At 41.3% G+C, this 24,242-nt stretch overlaps 1 protein-coding gene across 1 annotated transcript; it reads right to left on the bottom strand.

Moving 5' to 3' along the window:
* Window positions 1-651: 651 nt before the first annotated feature.
* ift122 (intraflagellar transport 122 homolog (Chlamydomonas)) lies at window positions 652-23,947 on the bottom strand. The gene is made up of 29 exons (XM_042339437.1): window positions 23,804-23,947; window positions 22,629-22,695; window positions 21,857-21,941; window positions 21,289-21,367; window positions 20,921-20,997; window positions 20,222-20,288; window positions 19,595-19,741; window positions 19,038-19,113; window positions 18,305-18,496; window positions 17,657-17,795; window positions 16,938-17,140; window positions 15,607-15,744; window positions 15,334-15,498; window positions 14,609-14,806; window positions 14,144-14,284; window positions 13,219-13,272; window positions 12,364-12,525; window positions 11,865-12,031; window positions 11,336-11,507; window positions 10,802-10,904; window positions 10,022-10,162; window positions 9,197-9,294; window positions 8,629-8,729; window positions 8,129-8,294; window positions 7,487-7,598; window positions 5,207-5,335; window positions 4,599-4,675; window positions 3,359-3,523; window positions 652-2,815 (listed from the first exon to the last, which is right to left on the bottom strand). Exons 1-29 carry the CDS (start codon window positions 23,860-23,862, stop codon window positions 2,735-2,737), a joined length of 3,561 nt encoding a protein of 1,186 aa, XP_042195371.1. The 5' UTR covers window positions 23,863-23,947; the 3' UTR covers window positions 652-2,734.
* Between the last annotated feature and the right edge of the window lie 295 nt (window positions 23,948-24,242).

The raw sequence follows: 24,242 nt of genomic DNA, 5'->3' as shown, positions 1-24,242 counted from the left end.
TGATGACTTGAGGGGGTGGGGAATTTTAAGTTTTTAACCTGAATTTTGAGCAATCAGGTTGCGCACAATTGCAACCACTTTTTCAAGGATTATCCAGTGGATTAAGAGCCAGTGTCTGTTTGGAGAAGGTCTGATCCCATTTGACCTTGATCTTAAATCTATATATTGTTTTCCTCTTCTATGACACGGAATGCATCAGTCCAGTGTTGAGGTACGGATTGCTTTTAAGTTTTTAGATCATTTTTTCAGCAACAGTTATCACTCAACGGCATACATGAAGGCATTGAGAACATTTAACTTTAATACATAATAATAAAAATATTAATCCTTGGATTCGATATAGCGGGAATAACTTCTCTGAATGGTGTCAGGGTTTTGAAGCACATCATTATAAGGACCAACCAAATGTACTGATCTTGCGAGAGGATATTGCGAGCTCATCCCACAATGTCAATAAGTGTTTCCGTTCAAAGTAGACTCTTCAGACCTGTGGACAGTGCTTTCTTTTAAGGATTATTACTTCACTATTCAGCAGGTACAATTCAAAATATTTTTTCACCGCTAACTGGCCCACTCATTATGTGAAAAATAACCAATATGGATCGATCGCTGCCCCGAATGCTGTTTCTAATTGTAAGTAATACATTGTGATTAAAACAAAACCAACCTTTATTTCTTGTATATACATGAGACTGAAAAGATTAATAAGCTAGCCGCTTGGGACAAAAATAGCAAAAAAAAACATTTTTTATATAAAGTGTACATTTATTCCTGAAACAGGACGTATAAATATAGCAAACCACTTTGAACAAATTTATACAAGTACGATACATAGTGTGTAGTTTATGCCTCGATAATCACCACCGTACCAGTCAAGGGATGATCTCTACCATCAGCACCTACATCCCCATCAGATTGATTATCAGGTTCAGTGCAAAAACGGTAAGGCTGAAATGGACATTATTTTTTATAAACTATACACTATATATATATATATATAGGCGATGTATCAAGCTTGTGGCTATTTTTGGGGGACTGCAAGTTTTGGGATGCAATGTATGCAGGACTGGGGGATCATTGCTTTGACATCTGTCACATAAATCGTTAAGCAAGGTCCCATTGGTCTGTTGAGGTAGATGAATCATATCTTGTGGCACAACTTGAAGAGAAGGAACTTTCTACCGAGTGTCTGCGCCAAAGACCTGCCAAGTTAATTGGGCATTGAACCTCCTGTCGGTTTGTGCAACCTACCTACCATGTTTGCCTTAAAAATAGCCAATACACTGGACAGTAATTAGTTGCCAAGAACTTTGAGACTTTGACCTGATGAGGCGCTATCAAAATGAAAGTTCTTTCTGACATCATTTGGACCATTTGATTGAATTACTACCTTGCAACTCGCTGACAGGCACTAATTATTATTATTATCATTAGCTAAAGAGATTCTGATTAGTGTCAATTTGAACAACGGAAACCTTCAGAGGGATGGCATTCCTGGGAATGAATGGTGCAACGGTGGAAAATGAGGTGGATTATTTTTCTTGCAACCGATATGGAAACTTGTGTGTTGCTTAAACTGCATCAGTATAATAAGACTGAGGTTCCCTCACACACTCATAGCGATGATTTCATTGCTTGATTGCAGGAAATATACACAACCTGGGACCCTTTCCTGCATGAGAGGCGCTATATAAATGCACGTTGTCGTTGACCTGATATTGCTGTAAAATAGGTTGCAATTTTTTTTTTGAAAAAGAGACAGAGAAGTGGAAGAATTTAAAAATACTTTGCTGACTGACCTCCTGCCCTGTGAGGTTTGGATGATGGTTCAATATTTGTTGGAACCTAAAATAAAACCGAAAACACGTAGCTCCTATTTGTGGCTGTCAGCGAGGTACAGAATATCTAGTCAGCGTGTTACATATGCAGCTCAGCTGACCCCACCTTCCCATACTCAAACACCTGTGAATTATGAGGAATTACTATTGGAATAAGCAGTTTTGGTCAGTCGAAAAATATATTGGTCGTAGGACAAACATACTCGCTTTCAGCCCAGCACAATGAAACTAAGAATGTGGCGTGAAGGAGACGCGAAACGAGCTAGAAATGCTGGAAATCTGAAATAGACAACAGTGAAATGGTGAAAACATGACACACATCAATCAGTAATGAGAGAGAGAGAGTGAGGCTAACACTGGGGGAGAGAACACCCAGCAGAAGTTGGTTAGACAAACTCTTAAGCTATTTGGTTTTCTGATGCTGATCAACTTGCTGTGCATTTCTATGGTAATATATGTTAGATTATACAGCTATTATATTTGCCAATTTTATTCAACTAATTCCACCCTCTCTCCCTCTATGAACCCAGAATGTGAGGCACGCACTTTATTGCTCTATTTTCCTGCGTTATACTTAAAAACACTCAATTGTGTTGTAAAATGCAATATTTTGGGAAAACAGGACACCCGGAAGTTATGAAGTTCATTTCATAAAATCCTAGTGGAAGCCTGGGTATGTGATCAAAATGCCTGTAATTCCACGCACGCAGGCGAACCTGTCCTGGAAGGCAAAAAACTCAACTGTGCGAATTCCATGGTATAACATGAGCAGCTCCCAAAATGATCAACGGCTGTTACAAACCATCAACGTTCTGAAACAATTCTGAAGCCCGAGATTTTCACACTGAGCAGCCGGCATAAGGAAAGGTAAGAAGATTCTTTTTCTTGCCATACCATCACTCATCTATCGGTCTGCAGCAGTAAGGACAGCAGTTGTGCTGAAGAACCAGTAGTTCATAGTCTTCACTGTGAAACATCTGTAGACAAAAGACAGCAATGTTTATATACGTGAAAGCAATGTTAGGCAGACACTTCAATATTCAGTCAGACATATTCCAAACACACAAGGTATATACTGACGCATGCTTTCCATGTGTCTTGAGTATCAAGGGTTATTCTACCAGGCTATTGCAGGTGAGTTGGTTAATAATAATGATAATTATTATTAAGCTCAAAGAGCTTCACAAAATATACTGTAAAGTGAATTGACTGCATATTTGTGGGCAGTGTGTGTATTTAATACATACTTTTTGGGGGCTAATCCGGAGTCATTACGCCTAAGGTGTGAGGCAGTACTTAAGATCCTGGTCTTATTCAACAAGTTGTAATTTCTCTCTCTCTATCTCTCTATCTGTATGTAATGTATGTTGTGACTTATTAGAAATTATTTTCTGCTTGCCAGCAAATTGACTGAATTTACCAGCATGTTTAAAATGGTTGAGTAGTTGATAGGAATAATGAGTTCCTAGTTAAGTGTGTAAAATCCTGTTGTTAAAATGACACGGCTCAAAGCTTCCTACCTGGAAGCAGGAAGAGCACATTGTGATGGACACGTCAGGTAGCAACGATCGATAATAGTGCCATTTTAGTGGCTTTGGCCAGCGTTTGATTAGAACATCCCTTCTGCTCATTGACTGCAGCACTGTCCTGTTCACGATCACGGGGACAAACTGAGAGCCTCCTTGCTGTAAAGAAGCAACGGACAGCAATTCAATTACACTGGGGGAAAAAAAAGCCCAATGAGATCTGCTGTCATAATCAGATTGGACTGCTCACCATTCATACAAAGCTCAGACAAAAGCCCATAATCCATACGGCTTTAAAACCAAACTATAGTCAACCAAACACTTATTTTTCTGGATTTATTTCACCTTCTCTCCTCTACTCAAATTTGGTCCAGTTACGCACAACAGGTCTTGCATCCCCCAACTCCCACAACCTTGTTTCGCAATAAACATTCATTAGAATAAGTCTAGTTACCAGGCTTCAACAAAGCTAAAGATATGTCATTCAATGACACTGTGTAAATAATACCAGCAACTTGATTTCCACAGTGGTTTTGTGAGCTATGAGCCACTGTAGTCTTCTACCCCGTTGTCTTGATCTCTCTACACATGCACCAACCGCAGATGATAAGCAAGTCCTGTTTTCAACTGGCTTCAAAGAAAGCTTTACACAACAGGGCCAATCCCTACTCTCTGCAATGTCCAGTTTACATCAGCAAGACAAAAGCATCAGGCAATAAGACTGTCCCGATGATACAACTAGGTGTACAGTGACTGACCCTCTATCATCAGGGACAGAGTGACTGAGCACTTGGACAAGTATGAGCTGATTAAAGAGAGTTAGCATGGATTTGTGAAGGGTACGAAACATTGTTGAAGGGTAGGTCACGTCTGACGAACCTAGTTGACTTTTTTTGAGGCGGTCACTCGCGTGGTGGATAAGAGAGTATTGCGTTCAGTTTTGGACAACATGTCTCAAGAAGAACTCAAGCGCTCTGGGACGCTAACCTGCATGAGGGACGCTCTGTAAATGCAAGTTGTTGTTGGATATTGGCCTTGGCGGGGATACAGTGCTGATTCACCAGAATGATACTGGGGATAAAAGGCGTTAAAGTGTGAGGTTAGGTTGCATAAAGTTAGCTTGTAGTCCCTGGGGTTCAGAAATGGACACATGTCCATAACAATCATTATCGGGGCTTGTATTACGTGTATTCATTCACACAACATCATTCAACCGAGAAGCAGGTTCCATTACCTCAAAACTCAGTTTTGCAGTGAACGGGTCTGTCTGAACCTTGGTCATGTTATCCTCAAGCCTTAGTGTCTGTACATCTAGAAAAAAACGTTAAAGAATAACACATTTCCAATACACATATGGAGAGTAAGAAAATCGAACTCAATCACAGCTGTTGGCTGAACTCACGATTCTAATTGAGCACATAACTTCCACTGTGTTAATAATAATAATAATCCTCTCAAAGCACTTCACAGAACATACTGTAAAGTCAATTGACTTTATATTTTGTGTACGAAAGTACACCCTCCAGTCAACAGTGCAAGGATAATGCAAGCTCTTCAAACTCCATCATTTAATGCATGAAAACGTATTAATCTTATAACTATGGGCACATTTGGTTCAATTAAAAACGACTGTGTAATGGCTACGTTAAGTGATCCATTTTCCTATCGGCACTGGATTCTCATGCTGGAAGGCTGGATTTGAATCACTGGGACACAAATTAGGACATTCCTAATAAGCAAACCCAGCCAATAGATATATAGAGGATCAGAAAAGTCCATGAGGGTTTATCTTGCTAGTCCCAAAATTTCAAACACTTTTATCAAAAAAGGAAGCATACACACCAGCACTGTTGTTTTCAAGCCAGCCGTCCTTTTTTGCCTCTGCTCTGGGCACTTCACGGTCAATAAGTGCCACGGCCTCCTCATCTGTAATGCCTTCATCCAGGTAGAACTGAACAAGTGGCAGCACCTCTGTAAAACACAGCCAAGATGTTAAACAAAGCTCTCTGATAACAAAGTCCAGCTCGTCAGATTACACTGTAGTTTTTCTGAATTTAAACCAAATGTAAAACAAATCAAGATTGTTTTCCTACTTCCTAGCCCAGCCCAGACATACTGAAGACTATTGTAGTCTCCTGACTGCTGTGTGGCTGGCATCAAAAGAGTCGGTGCAGATTGCTGAATCAAAAACATGGAAGGTACAATATGGTAGTTTTATTTTGCGTAACCTCCTTTTCTTACCCAAAGTGTATCCACTTTTCTCGTTTCCTAAAATTCAGTATGGAATGCACCACAGTCTAAAAAAAATGATGTCACCAAGCTGTAAAGTGTAAGAGTTCAAAGTAAAATGCAGTCTTAATAATCTTGCATTTGATACAGCGTCTTATCATGTCGTTGAGATGTCTCAAAGCGCTTCACAGGGTATACTGTAAAGTGAATTGACTGTAGATTCTGTGGTCAAAATTTTCCTTGGACTAAGTTAAGTCTAAGAATTGTTGATTCTCTTGAAATTCATGTCATGTTGACCTGTCGCTGAGCAAATCCCATGCAGCCGGTCATGCAGATCTGTTTGAAAGGATATTATGCCACCTTATCCAGTTAGAAGATCGGTATCCTGGCAACTAAAAGGATTTAGCGCGGTGTGGTAAGCCAAAGTGAACTACTGTAACACTCAGCCTCTGACGTTACAATACTCTACAATCACAGTACGTAAAATTGAACACTTTCAGCCACAACTAATGCACGACTCAAATGCTGAATTTCTATATTGTAAACAGGATTTGTTTAGAGCCAGCCTGCAATTTAAAATAAATCAGGTGAGAAGATTTTGAAAAGTCACACAATATAATGATAATAATAATAATAATAATAATAATGAGACTCCGTCCAGCGTGGAGGGCGCTATATAAATCTAAGTTGTTGTTGTTGTATAATCTTTGCATTTGATACAGCGCCTTATCACGTCTTCGAGATGTCTCAAAGCACTTAATAGAATCTACTGTAAAGTGAATTGACCGTATATTTTATGGGTGAAACACGGCAGCCAATTGCGCACAGAAGCGTCCCACAAACAGTCACGGATTGAGTTACCAAATTGTTAATGTTTTTAAATTTCTTTTCTTTTTTTAACCACTATAAAGTGAACCGACTGTATAATTTGTGGGCGAAATGCAACAGTACTGTGCTAGAAATGAAAGAAACGCATGACAGAAGTAAACGGGTAGAAATATAGATTTTTAAATTTCACCTTTGAAATCTCGTAACATTTCTTCTTTGTTTAGACCATTAAGTCAATCGCTGATCTATTCAAATAACCACTTTGGCATAATTCCCATAGGTGGGGGCAGGTAAGAGGAAAAGGAAACCTACATACTTTTGAAAGTGACTTTGTAAATGGCAATTGTCTTTCCTCATCAGTCAAGAATTCTACAGAGTGACTTAAGAAATTAAAATTAAAATCAAACTACTTTTACTTTCTACTTAGTGCTAATTAGATTGTTTTTGTACGTGACGGGAAAGGAATAAGAACAACAACTTCACTTTTAAAAGGGAAAATAACTGATACAAATTAGCCTGGATTTGAATCGATAAGCTGTGGTGATCCTGTTAAATGCTTAAACCTGCCTGATGGCGAATAGCTGGGATAAGATTACGTATTCCATTCTATTCTTATTAAAATTAACTGCTGAAGCACAGAAGGACTGACTACGTCAACTCATTGTTTAGCGAACGCTTGGAAATATTGTCCTCTCCAATGAAGTTTTTCAAAAATATGTATACTGTTTGTGGGGACGCTGCTGTGCGCAATTGGCTGCCGGGTTTCACCCACAAAATATACAGTCAATTCACTTTACAGTATATTCCGTGAAGGGCTTTGAGACGTGTCGAAGATGTGATAAGGAGCTGTAACACATGCAAGGATTATTATTAGTTTACAAAGAGTTATAAAACTCTGCAGCATAAAAAGACAAAACTAAACATTACAACAGTAATAATAATCCGTGCATTTGATACAGTGCCTTATCACGTCTTCGAGACGTCTCAAAGCGCTTCTATAATAAAAATAATAAAAAGAACTAGATAGCCTAATAGAAAGATTGAATAGCCTTGAAACAAACTCACCGTAAGAGGAAGCAGAGAAGACGAAGGGTTGCCGACAATTGATGCACACATTTCCCTGATTGTTCAGCAGAGGATTGTTCGTTGAGCACCTATAGCACATAGGCACAAACTCCTGTGTACAAATGTCAGACAATTATGCACAGCAACATACGGACATGCAATGCAACATCATTGACCTCAGTGCTGGAAAAAGGTGTTTAACGTTTGTCCATTCCAGTAAGATATTTTGTGACTGTCCTTAATATGGGCTACCCGAACTTTATCCAGAGGAAGTAAATCTTACAACAAAAACATTATCCCTCTTCCTTTCCGTTTCAGCAGGTTGCTGGAGCTTACATATTTATTGCAGGAGTGACAGAGATCTGGAAGTGTCCAGATCATCTCCACAGAACATTTAGGACCGTAAAGGATTTAGATTACTACGACTTCTGTCTAATGAGTNAACAAAATTAAGAGTTAGATTTGGCCCTTTCTCCTCACAGCAAATACCAGATATAAATTATAAAATGTGCAATCCGTGGGGTAAGAGCGGGTGGGGGTGGGCGGGAGTGAGCGGGACTAGTTGGTGGCTCTCTCAAAGTGCTGGCACGGGCACAATGGCCTCTTTCTGTGCTGTAAGATTCTATGATAATAGCTTCTCACCTCACTGTCATGAAACGGCTTGGATCGAATCGTCAGGCTGCCCAACTCGATCGACTCCTGGAACCTGGATGGAATCCTCAAGCCCTGCAGCTTGTCGTACGCGTGGCGGGCAAGTTTGAAGGCGCCCAGCGCTTTGCTTTGCTTGGCCAAAGCGTACAGAGTGTTGCTGTCAAGCGTTAAGGAACAAAAAAAAAGTACACACTATTTTTTTTTCCCCTTGAAGGTAGAATTAATCTATGATAACGTATTCGGAAAAAAAAAAAAGAGGAATCTGGACATAAGCAATGGGTTAGAAGAGTGGAAAAAAAATTGTTTGCAACCAGATATCGACACAATAGTAATAGTATTGACTATGCGGTTAAAGCCTTTGCAGAAACCTCATTACTGGGTCTAAAATGAGATCAAACTGTATTGAGTAGATTCCACAGACCATGTCAATATCATATTGGTCCATATCTACCAACCTGTATCTTAATGTTTTCAGAACAATAAAAGGATACATTTTGGAGATGCCTAAAGGAGTTTCTTTAGTAAGATTGTGGAGCAGAAATCGGGAAATGTTGAAGAGTGCTTCAGGTAAATGAGAACTGAAAGGCTCGTCCTGTAACAAAGATAATAACAATAATCCTTGCATTTGATATAATACGTTACCACGGCTCCAAGACTTCTCACAGCGCTTCGCAAAATATACTGCAAAGTGAATTGACTGTATATTTTGTGGGCAAAATGCGGATTGAGTGGCCAAATTATTATTGTTATTTTTTTTGAAAGGATTCTTACCCCCGGAGAAGCGATCCGACAATCAACTAACAAGCGGATTCCTGCTTACTCTTAGCTAAAAAGAGGTGAATGGAAGAAGGAAACTTGCCTAACATTTCGTCCTGCCCGTGAATCAAACCCAGCTCCTCTCGCTTGTGAGGCGAGTGCTCTAACCACTAAGCTACAGGACCCCAATATTCATTGGGCTATGTTGTATGGAAAATTTTCCAGCACAAATAAAGTAGTATTTTTCTTCACATGCTTTAGTTTGGGTGGGGAGGAGCATGATTTAATACATCGATTGATTACCGTGTATCTCTGGATTGAGTGGTAGGCATGGTACAGCTCAGCCAAGCGCTGGAAATGATGAAACGTTTTCAGCATCTCTTGTTGCTTCTCCTCTTTTTCTGCGTACAATCATTCAAGATTTAGGTCATTATAAACACTGTACACACAACACTAAGACATTTTACAAAGTTGAGGCTACTTCCCAGCATCAAATTCAAAGCAAATTGAATGTGAACTTACACAATAGCTGGTTGTCCTCTTTCATAATCCTATAATAATCCTCGCGCCTTATCACGTCTTCGAACTGTCTCAAAGCGCTTCACACAATATACTGTAAAATGAACTGACTGTACATTGTGTGGGCCAAACACGGCAGCCAACTGCGCACAGTAGCGTCCCACAAACAGTTGTGGATTGAGTGCATCCACCACCAACCGCATCTTGGAGAGCAGAATATAAGTCTGGTTCCTGGGGTGTTACCTCCCAACCTCATAATGTGGTAATAATCCTTGCATTTGATGTCTTTCTTGTAGGGAGGATGTCTCAAATTGTTTCACAGGAGTTACTGTAAAGTGTAGCTACTGTATAGTTTGTAGGCAAATGGATACGAACAAAAGACTATCAGATTCTGCGATTATTGAAATCTGTTTTCTCTGTGAGGTGTGGAGCATCTGTCTAGTTTACATTAATAATAATCCGTGCATTTGATACAGCGCCTTAGCACACCATTGACATGTCATAGACATTTTGCAGAGAGAGAGAGAGAGAAAGAAAAAGAATCAAGAACTTCAATAAAAATCTCAAGAAAATTTCCATTTGTTTTCATCTGATTGTTGATCTACGTACCCCGAGCTATGTCCAGACACTGCATGGACAGCATCCAATAGTAATAGGCAGCGTCATTGAACCGGCTTTCTACCACTGCGTTGTGGGTGAGCTGCTCTAGGACTTTGACGGCTTCATCCTGACGCCCAGCCTTGTGGAACGCTGCGACAATAAGCAAAGGAAAGTCAAAGCAAATGTTTCAGACAGACCTTATACAACAAATGTAGCAATAGCAACTTATCAGACAATTCACACTACTAAAATGACCTAAACCATCAACTGTGTGTGGCATTGTGTGCATCTTGTTTGTTTAAAAAAAAAGCAGAAAAGTCCCATGTTGTAATTAATTGTTCGGTGTAGGTAAATGATGAGTTTGAATCTTGTAGCCGCCTCAAGGAGATAACAACAACTTGCATTTGCATTGCGCCTCTCACGCAGCATAGCGTCCCGGAGCGCTTGACACCGAGCTGGAGGGAGGGGGAGGTGACCGTAGGCGCGGTTGAAGAGGAAGGTCTTCAGGAGCGATCCGAAGATGGGAAAGGAGGGGGCAAGGTGGAGGGACAGAGGAAGAGTTGTCCAGAGTTTTGGGGAGTAGCAGCTGAAAGCCCTCCCCCCGATGGTAGAACGGAAGGGCACGAGGGACACACGGGAGGCCGGAGCCAATCGAGCGAAGGCAGCGGGTAGTGGGTTGGGGAGTGAATTGAAGTTTCAATTTCAATTGAAACAGCCAAAAACAAAACTTCTGCAAATGACAGAGATATTTCCCACGCTATCTGCATATGTTGGAATCCACTCTCTTACCTTTCTGGGCTTCTTCGAACCGATCGTTTTCCGCGAGCCACTGCGCGTACGGCACATACACGTCGTCTTTGAATTCCGGGTGTTTTTCCACCAAAGAGAAAGCCTGAGCAGGAATAAGGAATCAAACCCATTTGAAATCAAGCCAAGGCTGGCGGTCACCTCTCACTGGCGAACAATTCAATTTATCAAGTGCTGCCACGGCAGATTAAAGCCATCACATCACATGCAATTTGTCATACAGGGTTACTTACACTTTGGCCACTGGCAGAACTCAAATTCATCACCTTAAGGATGTGTGACACAACTGATAGTTCCCACGCAGCGTCACTGAATGATTTGTAAAATCATGTAAAGCCAGAGACCATGCTTTAAAATGTCTTCCCAGACTAAAGAATACCATTGCCCTCCTGTCTTGGAAGGTGCATTACATTATTTCTTGCATTTTTATTACAGCATGTAATGGCCCTTGCTGGATTGGGCTGTGTGTTCAATTTGCGACTGTTCTTCTTCATAACCCGTGTGGCTGATCCTTACCTCCTCCCAATGCTGTGTTTCTACATGTAACAGGATCAGGGCTTGCAGGTCCCCCATCTTCAAGTATGTCTCTGCAGCATAGCCAGGATGCTGCAGACTCTTAAAGAAATAAGCGCATCTTGATAGGGGCTCCCGCTCAGCCTTGTCCAGTTTTCGAGCTATGTCGATTAACCTGTGCGAGCAAACAATAGGTCTGAGTTAACTAAACGGATGGGACAATCACAAAAGTGGGGCAGGAGAAGATCACAGAGAAGGGAGGATGCTGGGCCTGAAGGGGTTTATAGATGAAAACGGGAATCTTAAAGTCAATCGATTGGGAGACAGGAAGTCAGTGGAGCCTGGTGGCGAGAACTGGAGTGATGAAAGGCAGAGTTTGGTGTGCGCAAGGATGAGGGCGGAAAAGTCCAGGATCAGCTAAAGCTTATATGGATGGTGGAGCTAGGGATGGGAGGAAAGAGTTGAAAAGGTCTAGTCAGATTACAAAGGCAACAACAACTTGCATTTATATAACCCCATCTCATCAACTTACATATCGACCCAGCCATGATCACCGATGATCTCGATAGCTTTCAGATGCTCCCCAGCAGAAAGGTACATCTCTGCTGCTGCCTTTGGTTCATGGATATTCCTGGCCCAGTCTGCTTGTTTAGTGATCAACATCTTGGTGTCTTTGGGATCGCCTGAGCCGAGGAAATCCTGCGGAAGTTGTAATAAAATAATGTGGTCACTCGCTCTGTGGGCACGCTCCTGTGGGCAATTGGCTGCTGCGATTCTCCCACAAAATATACAGTCAATTGACTTTACAGTATATTCTGTGAAGACGTGATAAGGCGCTATATCAAAGGCAAGGGTTATTATTATTCGTCGTCACAGAATTTATGATGGGGGGAAAAAAACCGAATCTGACTGGAATGGCAAAATAACTCCAGCTCATTTCAAAGGGTTTGCAAACTAGGTCACTTGTTTTTTTTTCGGAAAGGTAAGAGAAATCAATGTTTTCAAAAGGTCCGGGCTTGGCAATACTCCACCTTCGCGTACTCAAACATGCGCAGATCAGTGTACATGTTCAGCGCTCTGCTATCGTTTCCTGTCTTCTTGTACAGTTTGGCTGCCTCGTGAAACTTGCCCTGGTAGGCACACACGTCTGCTAAAAACAGCTCGTTGTCATTCTCACCACGCTTTTTACGCTCCTAGAAGGAGTGGGGGGGGGGGGCGGGGGGGGAACAAAACACAAAAAGCACATTCAATAATTCTTCTAGCGCTAGTAAAACATAAAGTAACTGTCGGCTACTGAAAGAAGACAATAACAGAAATCAGCAACACTGTAATTTGTGAACAATGTCCCATTAACTGAGCCATTCAACCCGATTGTAGTCAGCAAATCAAACAGCTGAATTCCTTGATTCAATATTATTCTGTATCTCATTCTCAGGCTTCGATCTTGCATCTTGTTGCTCCAAGTGTTTCTTACCATTATGTGCAGCTTCGCACATCAGGATTTCCCCCCCCTNCCGATAGCACAAACATCAAAGGAAGTCTCAACAGAACCTTTAAAACATTAGAATCAGAAAAAGGCAAAGAAAGAGAAGTACAAAAAGGAAGAGAGACCAAGTGGGAGAAAGAGACAGAGAGAAGGAGAGGCTGAGAGAGAGAAATGGAGACACAGAGAGAAAAACAGACAGAAAGATTAAGAGTGTGAACAGTGTGTGTGGTACTACAATAAAAACTTCTGAAGCCAATTTGTATGTTGGGTGATATCCAATTATCTGTAGTGTCTACCTATCTGCAAACCGGTTGGTCCCAATTAGTGTGGATGATCGGCTCTCTACTGTATACCATTCATACAATGAACATTTTCTAAGCTTATGAAGTGATATTCTTACCTCAATTGTGCTAATAAGTTCTAGATAGCGGAGGTCTCGACCTCTGATAAATGCCTAAAAGCAAAATACAAGGCGTTAACTTAAGTAACAGGTCTTGAAACGTGGCTGATGGAACTGTTAACAGTTCTGCTATTGCTCAAACATAGTGGAAATACAGGAGTCATTATTCTCAACCTTAGCTACATTAATGCATACTGTTGACAAGCTTTCAGGTACCTTTCCAGACAACATACAGTTTACAATCTACTGCAGTACACCTTATTCAGAGATTCCTGCTGTGCTTTATGTTAAATGCATAGTTTTGAAGTAGTGTAGCCCAGGTGATTCACATTGGTAAAAACAATCCTTAAACTCATTATAACAAGGCTTTTGTTAAAATAAATATGGGAATAAAGAAGCAAAATTTGATGCAGGGTAATGATTCTCTGCTGCCATCCAGTGGTACAGTTCTCTCGATTTACTGAAGAGTCCAAGGCTTCAGTCTTTATATTATAATATTAATAACAAAATGTACTTCCAACTATGCATCCTCTTTTACTCATTTCTGCCTAGTAATTTTTCCCCCAAACAGCTGTTCACCCGCAAAACCATTCTGGGTTTCCCTCCAGAAGCCACAACAATGTTGAGGACCTTCCACTTAACATTGGTCATTCAATTCATTGCTGTTTGTGGGACATAACTGGCTGCAGTGTATGTTTGTAAAATACACGGTCATTGTACTTTATAGTATATCCTTAGAATCGCTTTGAGACTGCCTTCTGATGTGAAAGGGGCTACATCAAATAGATTATTACTATTAGAATGACATAGCTTGTTTAAGAAGCTCAGTATTCCTGCAACAACAACTTGCATTTATATAGCACCCCTTGCGCAGCGTAGCGGCCCAGAATGCTGCATAAACAGAGGCATATCAGTAACCGGTTACCTTTTTAGCAATATCAAAGTCCATTCCTTCCAAGGCTTCCATGGCCAGGTCTCGCCAATCATTTTCCGTTACTCCTAAACAGGCAATTTGATAGGCTTCCTTAAACATCTTCTTTTCCAGGTACTGGTACATGGGCGCAGACTTAAAAAGAAAAAGTTTATTAATTGTATTTATTTAAAAAATTGTCGATTCAATTTTTTTAACCAAATTAGTACCGTGTTTTTCCCACAAAATATACAGTCAATTCACTTTACAGTATGTTCCGCGAAGCTCTTTGAGACGTCTAGAAAACGTGTTAAGGGGATACATCAAATGCAAGGATTATTATTATTATTACTGCCCAATGCTCTTTAAACTGAGAGAAGGGGAATCCAACCCAAATATATCCACTGGTGTATCAATTTGTGTTATAGTATTGTATTTCCCCATCCTGGCTGCTACATTATTTTGTTCAAGAGTTATTACCTGTGGGACCTCCACTGCAGACATGGCATACACGTGCAGGCAAAAAATCTTGGACCCATTGTAGCCCACGACAAAACCTTGAAGCTTCTGTTGGTGGACCGGAAAATTACTGGCTTTGATGTTGAGAAAACCACCACCAGAGAAACAGAGCATGTCCTCACATTGGGTGTTCCAAGCTACACTGTTAGCGTTGGGCTCCTACAGAGAATATTACAGGGAAATTAATTATTGGCTTTTATTTAATATTAATTCCAAAATGGACAGCTTGTAGCATTTATAACACTCAACTTTAAATGACAGCATATTCCATGCCCCCCACCCACTGCACTCTACCAAACAATAGAAAACATCAAATTGATAATGAGAATAAAGTTTACTCACATTTGATAATAGCTGTACTGAACAAGTAATAGATATACTTCTTCAAGTTGCAGCTTTGCTAAGATCACCAAGAACCGTACCAATTAAGCATTGACACCTCTTTAAAGCACCATCCGCAAATTAAGTAACAGATCATTTGCAGAACTGATTTGAGAATCATGCCTCAGAAGCAGCATTGCTTTAAAACGGCACCACCCCTCTCTCCAACCCACCCTCATTACCACAAATATAATTCCATTGACTGTAGAAAGTAGGTTGCGGGTATCAATCAAAGCAGCAAATATCCACATTGGGATTTCATTTGTACAGAAGGTGAACATCTCTTCCCTGACACCCTGACTCACCTGGAAAAGTAATTCTTTGCTACTGATGTCATACACCAAGCAGGTGTTGTGTTCATCAACCACTGCTAGTTTATTGCGAGATGCACTCATGTCTAGGCAGCGTACAGATGTCGCTTGCTTGAGCAACACAATGGCGAAGGGATTGTCTACAAATATTTTGAGAATCTGCAACAAACATGATGAATATTAATAGTAATAATGAATGGCAGAGTAAATATCAAAACATCTTAAACAAGATCTTAGTCTTTCTAAGCGACGCTAACTTAGCTGTACCTGGCCATTCTTTAGACCAATTAAGAGGCCCTCTCTTCCTGATGGTCCTCCGATGACTTTAATATAACGGATGAGCGATTCCATGAGCCATTCCCTCTCTTTCACACCATTGAATGACAAACACTGCAGTCTCTTCTCCTGCATTGTACATTGGAGTCATTAGCAAAGCTGAAAACAGAACTCGTAACAAAAAACACTTTAGAGGAAGTCAAAAATAAGTGGAAATAAATGTAAAGAGAAAAGTAAATAGGGTTCTCCAAAACTGCACATATCATGAGTTCAGTAAAAGCAGAAGCTTCTGCACGGTACTAGAATTTTCAATCACAGCAACCGTCTTGCCTGCTCACCCACAGTCAGCAGAAGTGCTAAATTTCCTTAACAAGGATTTGGCTAACAAGGCATTTGTCACCTGTACAAGTTACGTGGAAGTCAAACATGGGATGGGGAGAAATGTGAAAAAAGATTGTTCCAAACCCTACTTTTAATTTAATGTTGAATTTTTGGTCCTCACTTTCCCGAAATAAATACTAATATCAATCCTTCCATTTGATGTAGCGCCTTATCACATCTTCGAGATGGCTTAATAGCGCTTCACAGAATATACTGTAAAGCGAATTGACTGGGGGTGTAATTCAAAACAATGTGCCTGCAAAAGATTCATTCCTTTTTGTTTTAAAAACTGAAAAATTATTTCACAAAATCCCTTCTTCTTTCAAGGTTTAGATCACTTGAGATGTGACATTCAATATGTCATCCTCTTAGCCCGGCTACTAAATAAGTCTATGAGGTTAATGAGAATATGTCTACCTATGTCTACTGATTGACCCAGTTTATGTGTTGAAACACTGAGAGCAAGCTGTGAACATATTTTCACACCTATTCTAGCGTGATTCAGACATCTCAACTAGAAAAATAAATTGTAACAAGTTTTAGATTTCAATTTGCATTCAGTGAATCCTGTGAATACAGAATTGCTTTATTGGGACAATTTTTGTGTTGCAATGAATTGCCTGAGTTTTATTCAACATTTAAAACAAGTGAATGCCAGACATTACTTTCATTGGAAATCTATGAAGTTTTAGCTGGTTAAACTCCAGCAATACTTTGCTAAAGGAAATTTGCATTGGTAAAAATATTTCATGTTCAAATTGAATTCTCACTACAAAAAACATGTAAATTTCTAATTACCCTATGAACAGAAACTCAGCAAAACAACAACAAATTACATTTGTATCGCGCCTTTCACGTCAGGGGGACGTCCCAAAGCAGTCAGGGATCCGCACTGATTAATTAGACTGATTAATTATAAAATGGTTAACTTGAGAACTTACCAGGCACAAGATAACATTCTGAGAGCACACAACTAACAAGTTGCATTCAAATTTTTTAGCAATCTTCTCTTTCACCCGGTAATGCATGTCAGTATTATCTTCTGAAAATAGCTCGTAAATCAGTATTTTTTCTGGCAGCTGTATTGCCAATCGGTTCTTATATATAGCAATCTTCTTCACTAGTTCCCTGCATTTGATCCGCACTATAGAAAGGTAAATACACAGCTTATGGGTGTTGGTGAAATGTGATTACTGTACAAGGCATTAGCAAACAATGTTGTGTTTGATTTGACTGAAGTAACTTCTAATATACAATTCAATGTGAGTAGATACACCTGATATGCAAGATGAACCAAACCCCTTCTTATTCACACCCATTGCATAGAATTTCTCAATCACACAGAACATTTCAAATAAAAATCCTAACAGAATCTGTTGGTTCAATCACAACAGAATACTTTTTTTTAAAAAATCAAACCCAATTTGCTTTTAAAAATATATATTAGTTATATATTAGTTGAGACAAATCGATTAGAATATTCCAAAAGTATCCAGATATATAATGAGTATCTAGTTTATAGGAATGACTAATCCTTTATCTGTTTGCAGGAATGGCTAAAAAGAGAGATGATTAAATACACCACAGAACCCGATAGCTTTTACATTAATGCAATTCTTCGAGACCATGCAAGTGACAAAGCTTGGGATTGTAGACTAACCTTTCTGTTCAGTGATGAGGTGCTGAACAATGACGTCGGTCATACTTTCCCTGTAAGCATAGCGGTCCTTATACAAACCATGGACTGTGCTAAAAACGATTTGGTAAAAGGCAATGGTCCCATCCTGACAGCCCACAACCTGAAAACAATCCAAGAACCAGTTACAATGCACTCCTATTCACCTAACAAAAATATGGGTTGAAGTGAATTTAAGCAAATGTAAATCTTAATCTGAATCCTAAATTGGCGCAGCACTGCACCTAGCCTTGGGATCAGGATTCATAAATTTAATATAGAATAATGATAGTAATAATAATCCTTGCATTTGATTATAGTGCCTTATCACGTCTTTGAGATGTCTCAAAGCCCTATTCTTCGACCGTGCCTTCGGTCTCTCTCCTTCCCCCCCCTGCCCTCCAACCTCCCTGATCCCAACTCCCAGCTCGGGGTCCGAAGCACTAATTGTCCAATTGCCTTGGGTCATCCTCCCGATGCGAAAGGCGCTATACAAATGTAATTTTGTTGCTGTGTATTTCGTGAGCGAAACGGAAGGATGTGAAGTACAAAAAACATGTGTTAGATTAAAACGGGTAAATTGCACCGTGTTAGTTTTGAGAATGAGCTGAAAAAGAATCCTGTGGTTCTTACGACATAATTGGAGTCCGGCTTGACCTTGCAGGTCCACACCCAAGATTGTTGTTCTCCAACAGTACCGAGACGCACCCCATCCTTGGTGTACAAAGAGACTTGCTTATCGGATCCTCCCATTATTATATATTCTCCCTTGGAGAAATAACTGACACTGCAAGGGTCAAAATTCAGTGCTCTGTCTTTCCCAATCTGAAATTCAAAAATGACTTTGTAGTTATGCAAATGTAAGACATTTATTTTAATGTCAGTAAGGAATAAAAATGCATTATTTTAGGTCTTTTTTTTAAACAGTTCATAACAACATCTTGCATTTATATAGTGCCCTTCGTGGGGGATAGCGTCCCAGAGCGCTTGACAGTGGCGGAGTCTGACACCGAGCCAGGGGGCGAGGGAGAAGGGGAGGTGACCATAAGCAAGATTAAAAAGGAAGGTCTTTAGGCGGGATTCGAAAGTGCAGAGGGGGCAAGGCGGAGGGATTGAGGGAGAGAGTTCCAGAGGTCACCGCTAATTAAAATGTAAACCCCAAAAAATTGCTCAATGATAATATTCTGCATCTCCAGGCAACACACTTAAGAGCAACATAGCAAAGGAAGCTAGGACAGTGTTTGAATATGAAAACAATTCACAAAGTCTTAAATATTGCAGTTAATAAGTGAAGGCTCTCAGTGTCCCTTGGTACATTCCTTAAAACACGTATTTGATGAATAAGTAAAGCTTTTCCAAAACACACCTGTTTGCCACTCAGTTGGTAGAAGGACAGTCTTTGACCCCAGTCTGCCACAGCAAGAATGTCATTGTGTTCCTCCCTAGATCATCCAAGGTGAAAGTCAGTAACAAAATCGATTAACAAAAGATTTATCATTCACTAGTGTGCTCAGATATCTTTATCGCTATGCCTCATTCTTGGAACACCATTGAACAGACCATGTAAGATCTTCCACTAAATGCTACAAGTGTAAAATAGGAATATAAGAGAAGCGAGGGCTTTACAAGACAGTTTCCATAAATAACAACAACAAATTACATTTACACTACGAACGGCCTTCACATCAGGACAATGTCACAAGGCGCTGGACAGTCAGGGATTTGGACCTGAGCAGGGGGTTGGGATCAGGGTGGGGGGTGGAAGGCACGATCGAAGGAGGATCTTGAGAAGTGTCTTGAAGGAGGCAAGGGAGAGAGCGAGGCGAAGGGACTGTGGGATGGAGTTCCAAAGGTTGGGAAAAGAAAACACTCTGCTAATAATCATTAGGTTGGTAGAGTTTGGAGAGGGATAACTTTACTTACTTGGATGGATTCCAGCAAATCGACCAGATAGGAGAGAGGGAACCACCGGGTCGCTCAATTCTGACTTTCTCTTCTCCACTCTTATTTCGGATACTCACTACACCACTAAACAGCCCGATTGCCAGGTACTGTCCATCATTGGTCCAACTAGCAAAAGTACAGAGAAATAGTACTCGGATTGCATTTCATAAAGAACTAAAAGTTACAATAAAACAGTATTTAAATGCCAGTTCTACCAATTCTTGTAAATAATGGGACAAATGTCCAGTAGCCAAAACTGACTGCTGTCATGGGTCACTTGTCACTCGTTTGTGCTGCAGAGATATAATCGCTAAAATACTTTTGAGTTCATTAGCAACATTACATCTAATTTATGGGGCTCCAATAAGCTACATATATATATACATATATACACATATGATTGGTATATATATATATATATAATATATATTGAAAAAGGTTGACGTGAAGCTTAACCCAGCTCCAGGGTTAATGTTCCAAACTGGAAGAGTAAAGCTCAAGCAGTTAATAACTTGCATCCGAATATTCTTCTAATTGTGGGTTACAGCTTTGGTTTGGTTTATAAACTATTAAAAGCGTTTACATGAATGACAAAGAATGAATTACCCGCAGCAGGTGACTTTGCTGTTTACTTTGTGCTTGGAGACGGATTTCTGCTCTGGTGACCACAAACCTGTTGTTTAAAATGTTTAACGAGAAGCAAGATTAAATTAAAGATCAGCTGAACTCCCGGTCCAGTAATGAAGTTGCTCTGTAAACATTCATCTGACCCAACTGCAGTATTTATTTGAAAATAACTCCCTCTGAGTTATAAAACTATTCCTTATACAGTGGCGAATGTGTTCATGTTAGACTTAAATCAAGAAAACTGATGAACATTCATAACAATCAAGTAGATTCAAAACTTTATTTCTGACAGACAGGTATATTAACCAGATTTCAGCATGTATCAACCTAATCTATTGCACTATAATTTGTGCCATTATCAGAAACAACAAAGCACCAAAGGACAGACATTTACTTTGTCAAAAGATGCTGATCTGTATTAAGATCACTTTCTATTTGATAATGCAGCAACACTAATGGGCATGTATAGATATAATATGTCCGGAAAGCTCTGTCGCTGGCTGAAGAAGACTTTGTGGTTGAATCAATTATCTGTTCAGCAATTTCCACTCAAAATTCTGATTTTTTAAAAACTTATTTCTCACAAAGATTATTGGTACAATAAGGCTCAATCGTAAGGCAAATATTTAAAAGAAATTATGACAATTTAATAAATGTAAGATTAAAAGGTAAAATTACCAACATCACTGGAGGAACATGAAGCCAGCTGGTGAGTGACTGGGTTATAAGCAATGCATTGAATGGAATCATTATGCCTTAAGAAGGAAAGAGGGAGTAAAAAAGCAAAGAATCAGTTGAAGTTAAGTCAGAAGAAGTTGATATTAAACCAATTCAATGCTAAATCCTCCAGCTTGTCAATTACTTCTCGAAGTTATTTTCTAAAATTATTCTACAAATAATAACTGTTTATTCTAAAATAAACAAGATATTACACAGTTTTTGTTTTGCCCCATTAAAAGAAAAAGGAATCCAAACACCTTCATGGGTTGGGGGGGGGAAATCAAAGAAGAAAATTGATAAATATAGGACAAAAAACAGAAGCTTACGTGTATTTTAAAATGCCTTCCAACTTCGAGGTCCAGATAATGATGCTCTTGTCAGCAGAACCTGATGCAAAACGCTTACCTAATACGAAGTAAAGGATTCATTCAGACCGAAATATAAGTTTAAAATCATTTTCAAACTGAAAATAGTGGTGGATTTGACTGGGATTGCTTTATTAAATGGGGGGCAGCAATTGAATAAAGCAATGCCGAGCTTGTGGGATTGATTCAAAGCCCAGAAGTCACAAATTGCACTCTGCCATACATTGAGATTTCATTAGGAACCAAGGTTATGGCATATGTATTATAATAAGGCACGTCTCAAGACCGTCCTTTTTAATCGAGCTTTTGGCCACACTCTTACCCCTACATTTCCTGCCCTCCACCCCTCCTGATCCCAACCCCTTGCTCAGATCCAAATCCCTAAATGTGAAGCGCCTTGGGACGACCTCCCAACGTGAAAGGCGAAGTGTAAATGTAATTTGTTGTTGCCTATTAATTTGATCACACATGACACACATTTCTAAGAGAAATCTCAAAAGTTACATCAAATCCTAAATCATAAACCTACCATCTTTAGCATAGGCAACACAGTACACTGTGTCCCGGTGTCCCTTAAGTGGTTGAATGAGAGTTCCATCAGACGCATCATATACCTGAAATTAAAAAAGGAAGTATCTAAGTTAGAGGAGTTTAACAAAACCAACAAACTACATTTGTGTAGAGCCTACCATCCGAAGGACTGCACTTTCAACAATAATAATAATAATAATCCTTGCATTTGATATAGCGCTTTTCAGGTCGGGAGGACGTCCCAAAGCGCTTCACAGAACACACTGTAAAGTGAATTGACTGTATATTTGTGGGCGAACGCGGCAGCCAATTGCGCACAGCAATGTCCCACAAACAGTCGTGGATTGAAAATGACCAATTTTATTATTGTTTTGGTTTTGGAGGGAATATTATTAGGCTCTGTGTGGAGTAAGGAAACTTGCCCAAGGTTTCGCCCTCTGCGGGGATTGAACTCAGGTCTCTCGCTTGCAAAGCGAGTGCTCTAACCACTGAGCTACAGCACTCCACGACAATGCCGTGCTCCCCCAGCACGCCGCTGGATTATCAGACTAAGTTATGAGATGACAGACGGTGTGGATTCTCCGAGCTTTCTGCTATAAAAACCCATCTAAAAATCTCGCTCTTCTTCAACCACTTCTCCCCTACCCCATCTTCCTCCAGCTGTGCGCTTTGTTGTTGGTACGAACTGATCAAAATATGTGCGGGAACAGCCCTTTCCTCGCCCTGCAACTTAAAAGTTACACACCAACTTGCCAAAACATCGAACGTACCAAAACTCGGTTCCCTGCTGCGACTATCAGCTGGGTTCCATCCGGTTTGAATGCAAGGTCGTAGATACTGCCGAAATACGAGAGCAAAAACATGTTCAGAAACAATGAGCTGATAAGTAATGACAACAATAAGATTAATAATAAGCTTCTGATTTGATCCGGCCACCTTCAGGGCGTGAGGACGTCTCAAAACACTTCACGGGGTTTTACTGTAAATTCCGGGTGCAGTGCATTCTGTAGGCGAATGTGGCGGTCAATCCACGCGCAGCGGTGTCCCACGAATGAACCGCCAAATTTTATCCGGGGGATTCGATAATCCTCGTGTTTGATAATAATAAACCTGGCGATTGACACAGAGCGCGCCGCCGAGACCGAGACCGAGACGTCTCCCGGGATGTAGCGTGAAGCGAAATTGACCCGTGTACTTTTGCGGGCGAAAGAGGTGGGTTTTCCGACATTCTGACGGTTTCCTTCAGCGACAAAATACAAAGGGGGTGGGGGGGCGGGCGGGGGAAACGCGGGGTGGTGGTGGGGGTGGGGGTGGGGGTGGCGATGGGCGGTGGGGGGTGGACGACGACAAGAAAACGGTCCTGCGCGTGGGGGTGGGGGCGGGGGGGGGAAACGCGGGGTGGCGGTGGGGGTGGTGGGGGTGGGCGGTGCGGGGGTGGACGACGACAAGAAAACGGTCCTGCGCGTGGGGGTGGGGGGGGTGGGGGCGGTGGGGGGGGGGGGGATGGGGGGGATGTGTTGACGCTGCCTCGGATTTATTCGGTCCGCAACTTAAGTTTGGAGAAATTGAAAATGTATATATATATATTAATTAATATATATATATATATAATGATGAACGTATCACCCACAGCATATGCAGTCGTTACACTGATAACGCTATAGCCCGTGAGGCGCTTTGAGACGCTTTGATGGGACCAGTATCAAGTGCGAGGATTACTATTGTACGATTATTATATATTATATATATATAATAGTCCGCAAACAACCACCAAGGCTTCCCTCGTCTCGGCTGAAGCCAAGTCCCTGCGGCGAGTGAGGAGACGACAACGGGTGTAACGTTGGGAGACCAATGGTTGCTACGTAGCAACCAGCAAAGCCATGGCTTCCCCCCGAGGCCCCTCCCTCCCTCCCTCTCCCTCTCCCCCTCTCCCCCTCTCTCTTACCACTGCTCGACCTTCTCCCGGTCGTGGACCCTGTCTATCCAGGTGGGCACGGCCCGCATCGCGTGCTGCGAGCAAACGCCCGGGCGCCAACACAGACCAACCCGCGACTCGACACCCGCCGCCTCCGTCCGTGACTAGGCCCGGGCCCCCGAGGGCTGATTGATTGGACTGACACGTCACGTGTCGGGGGTGGGCGGGGCCCGGGGCGGGCGGGAGCGGGAGGAGGTGGAAAGGGGCGGGGCTGATGGTGGGGAGGCGCCTGCGCACTGTGGCTTCCGCCAAAGCCCCGCCTCTCGTCCCCGCCCACCCGCTCCGCCCCAACCCCCCCGCCCCCTCTCTCTCACGTGAGGCTTCCCACGCTCCTCCCTCCCCGCCCTCGCCCTTCCCCACCCGCGTGACGTCTCAAGCCACGCCCCCCCCCCCCTCCCCCGCCACTCTC

The sequence above is a fragment of the Callorhinchus milii genome, unplaced genomic scaffold, assembly GCF_018977255.1.
Source record: "Callorhinchus milii isolate IMCB2004 unplaced genomic scaffold, IMCB_Cmil_1.0 Scaffold12, whole genome shotgun sequence".
Classification (NCBI taxonomy): Eukaryota; Metazoa; Chordata; class Chondrichthyes; order Chimaeriformes; family Callorhinchidae; genus Callorhinchus; species Callorhinchus milii.
This window is presented reverse-complemented; position numbering and strand designations above follow the sequence as displayed.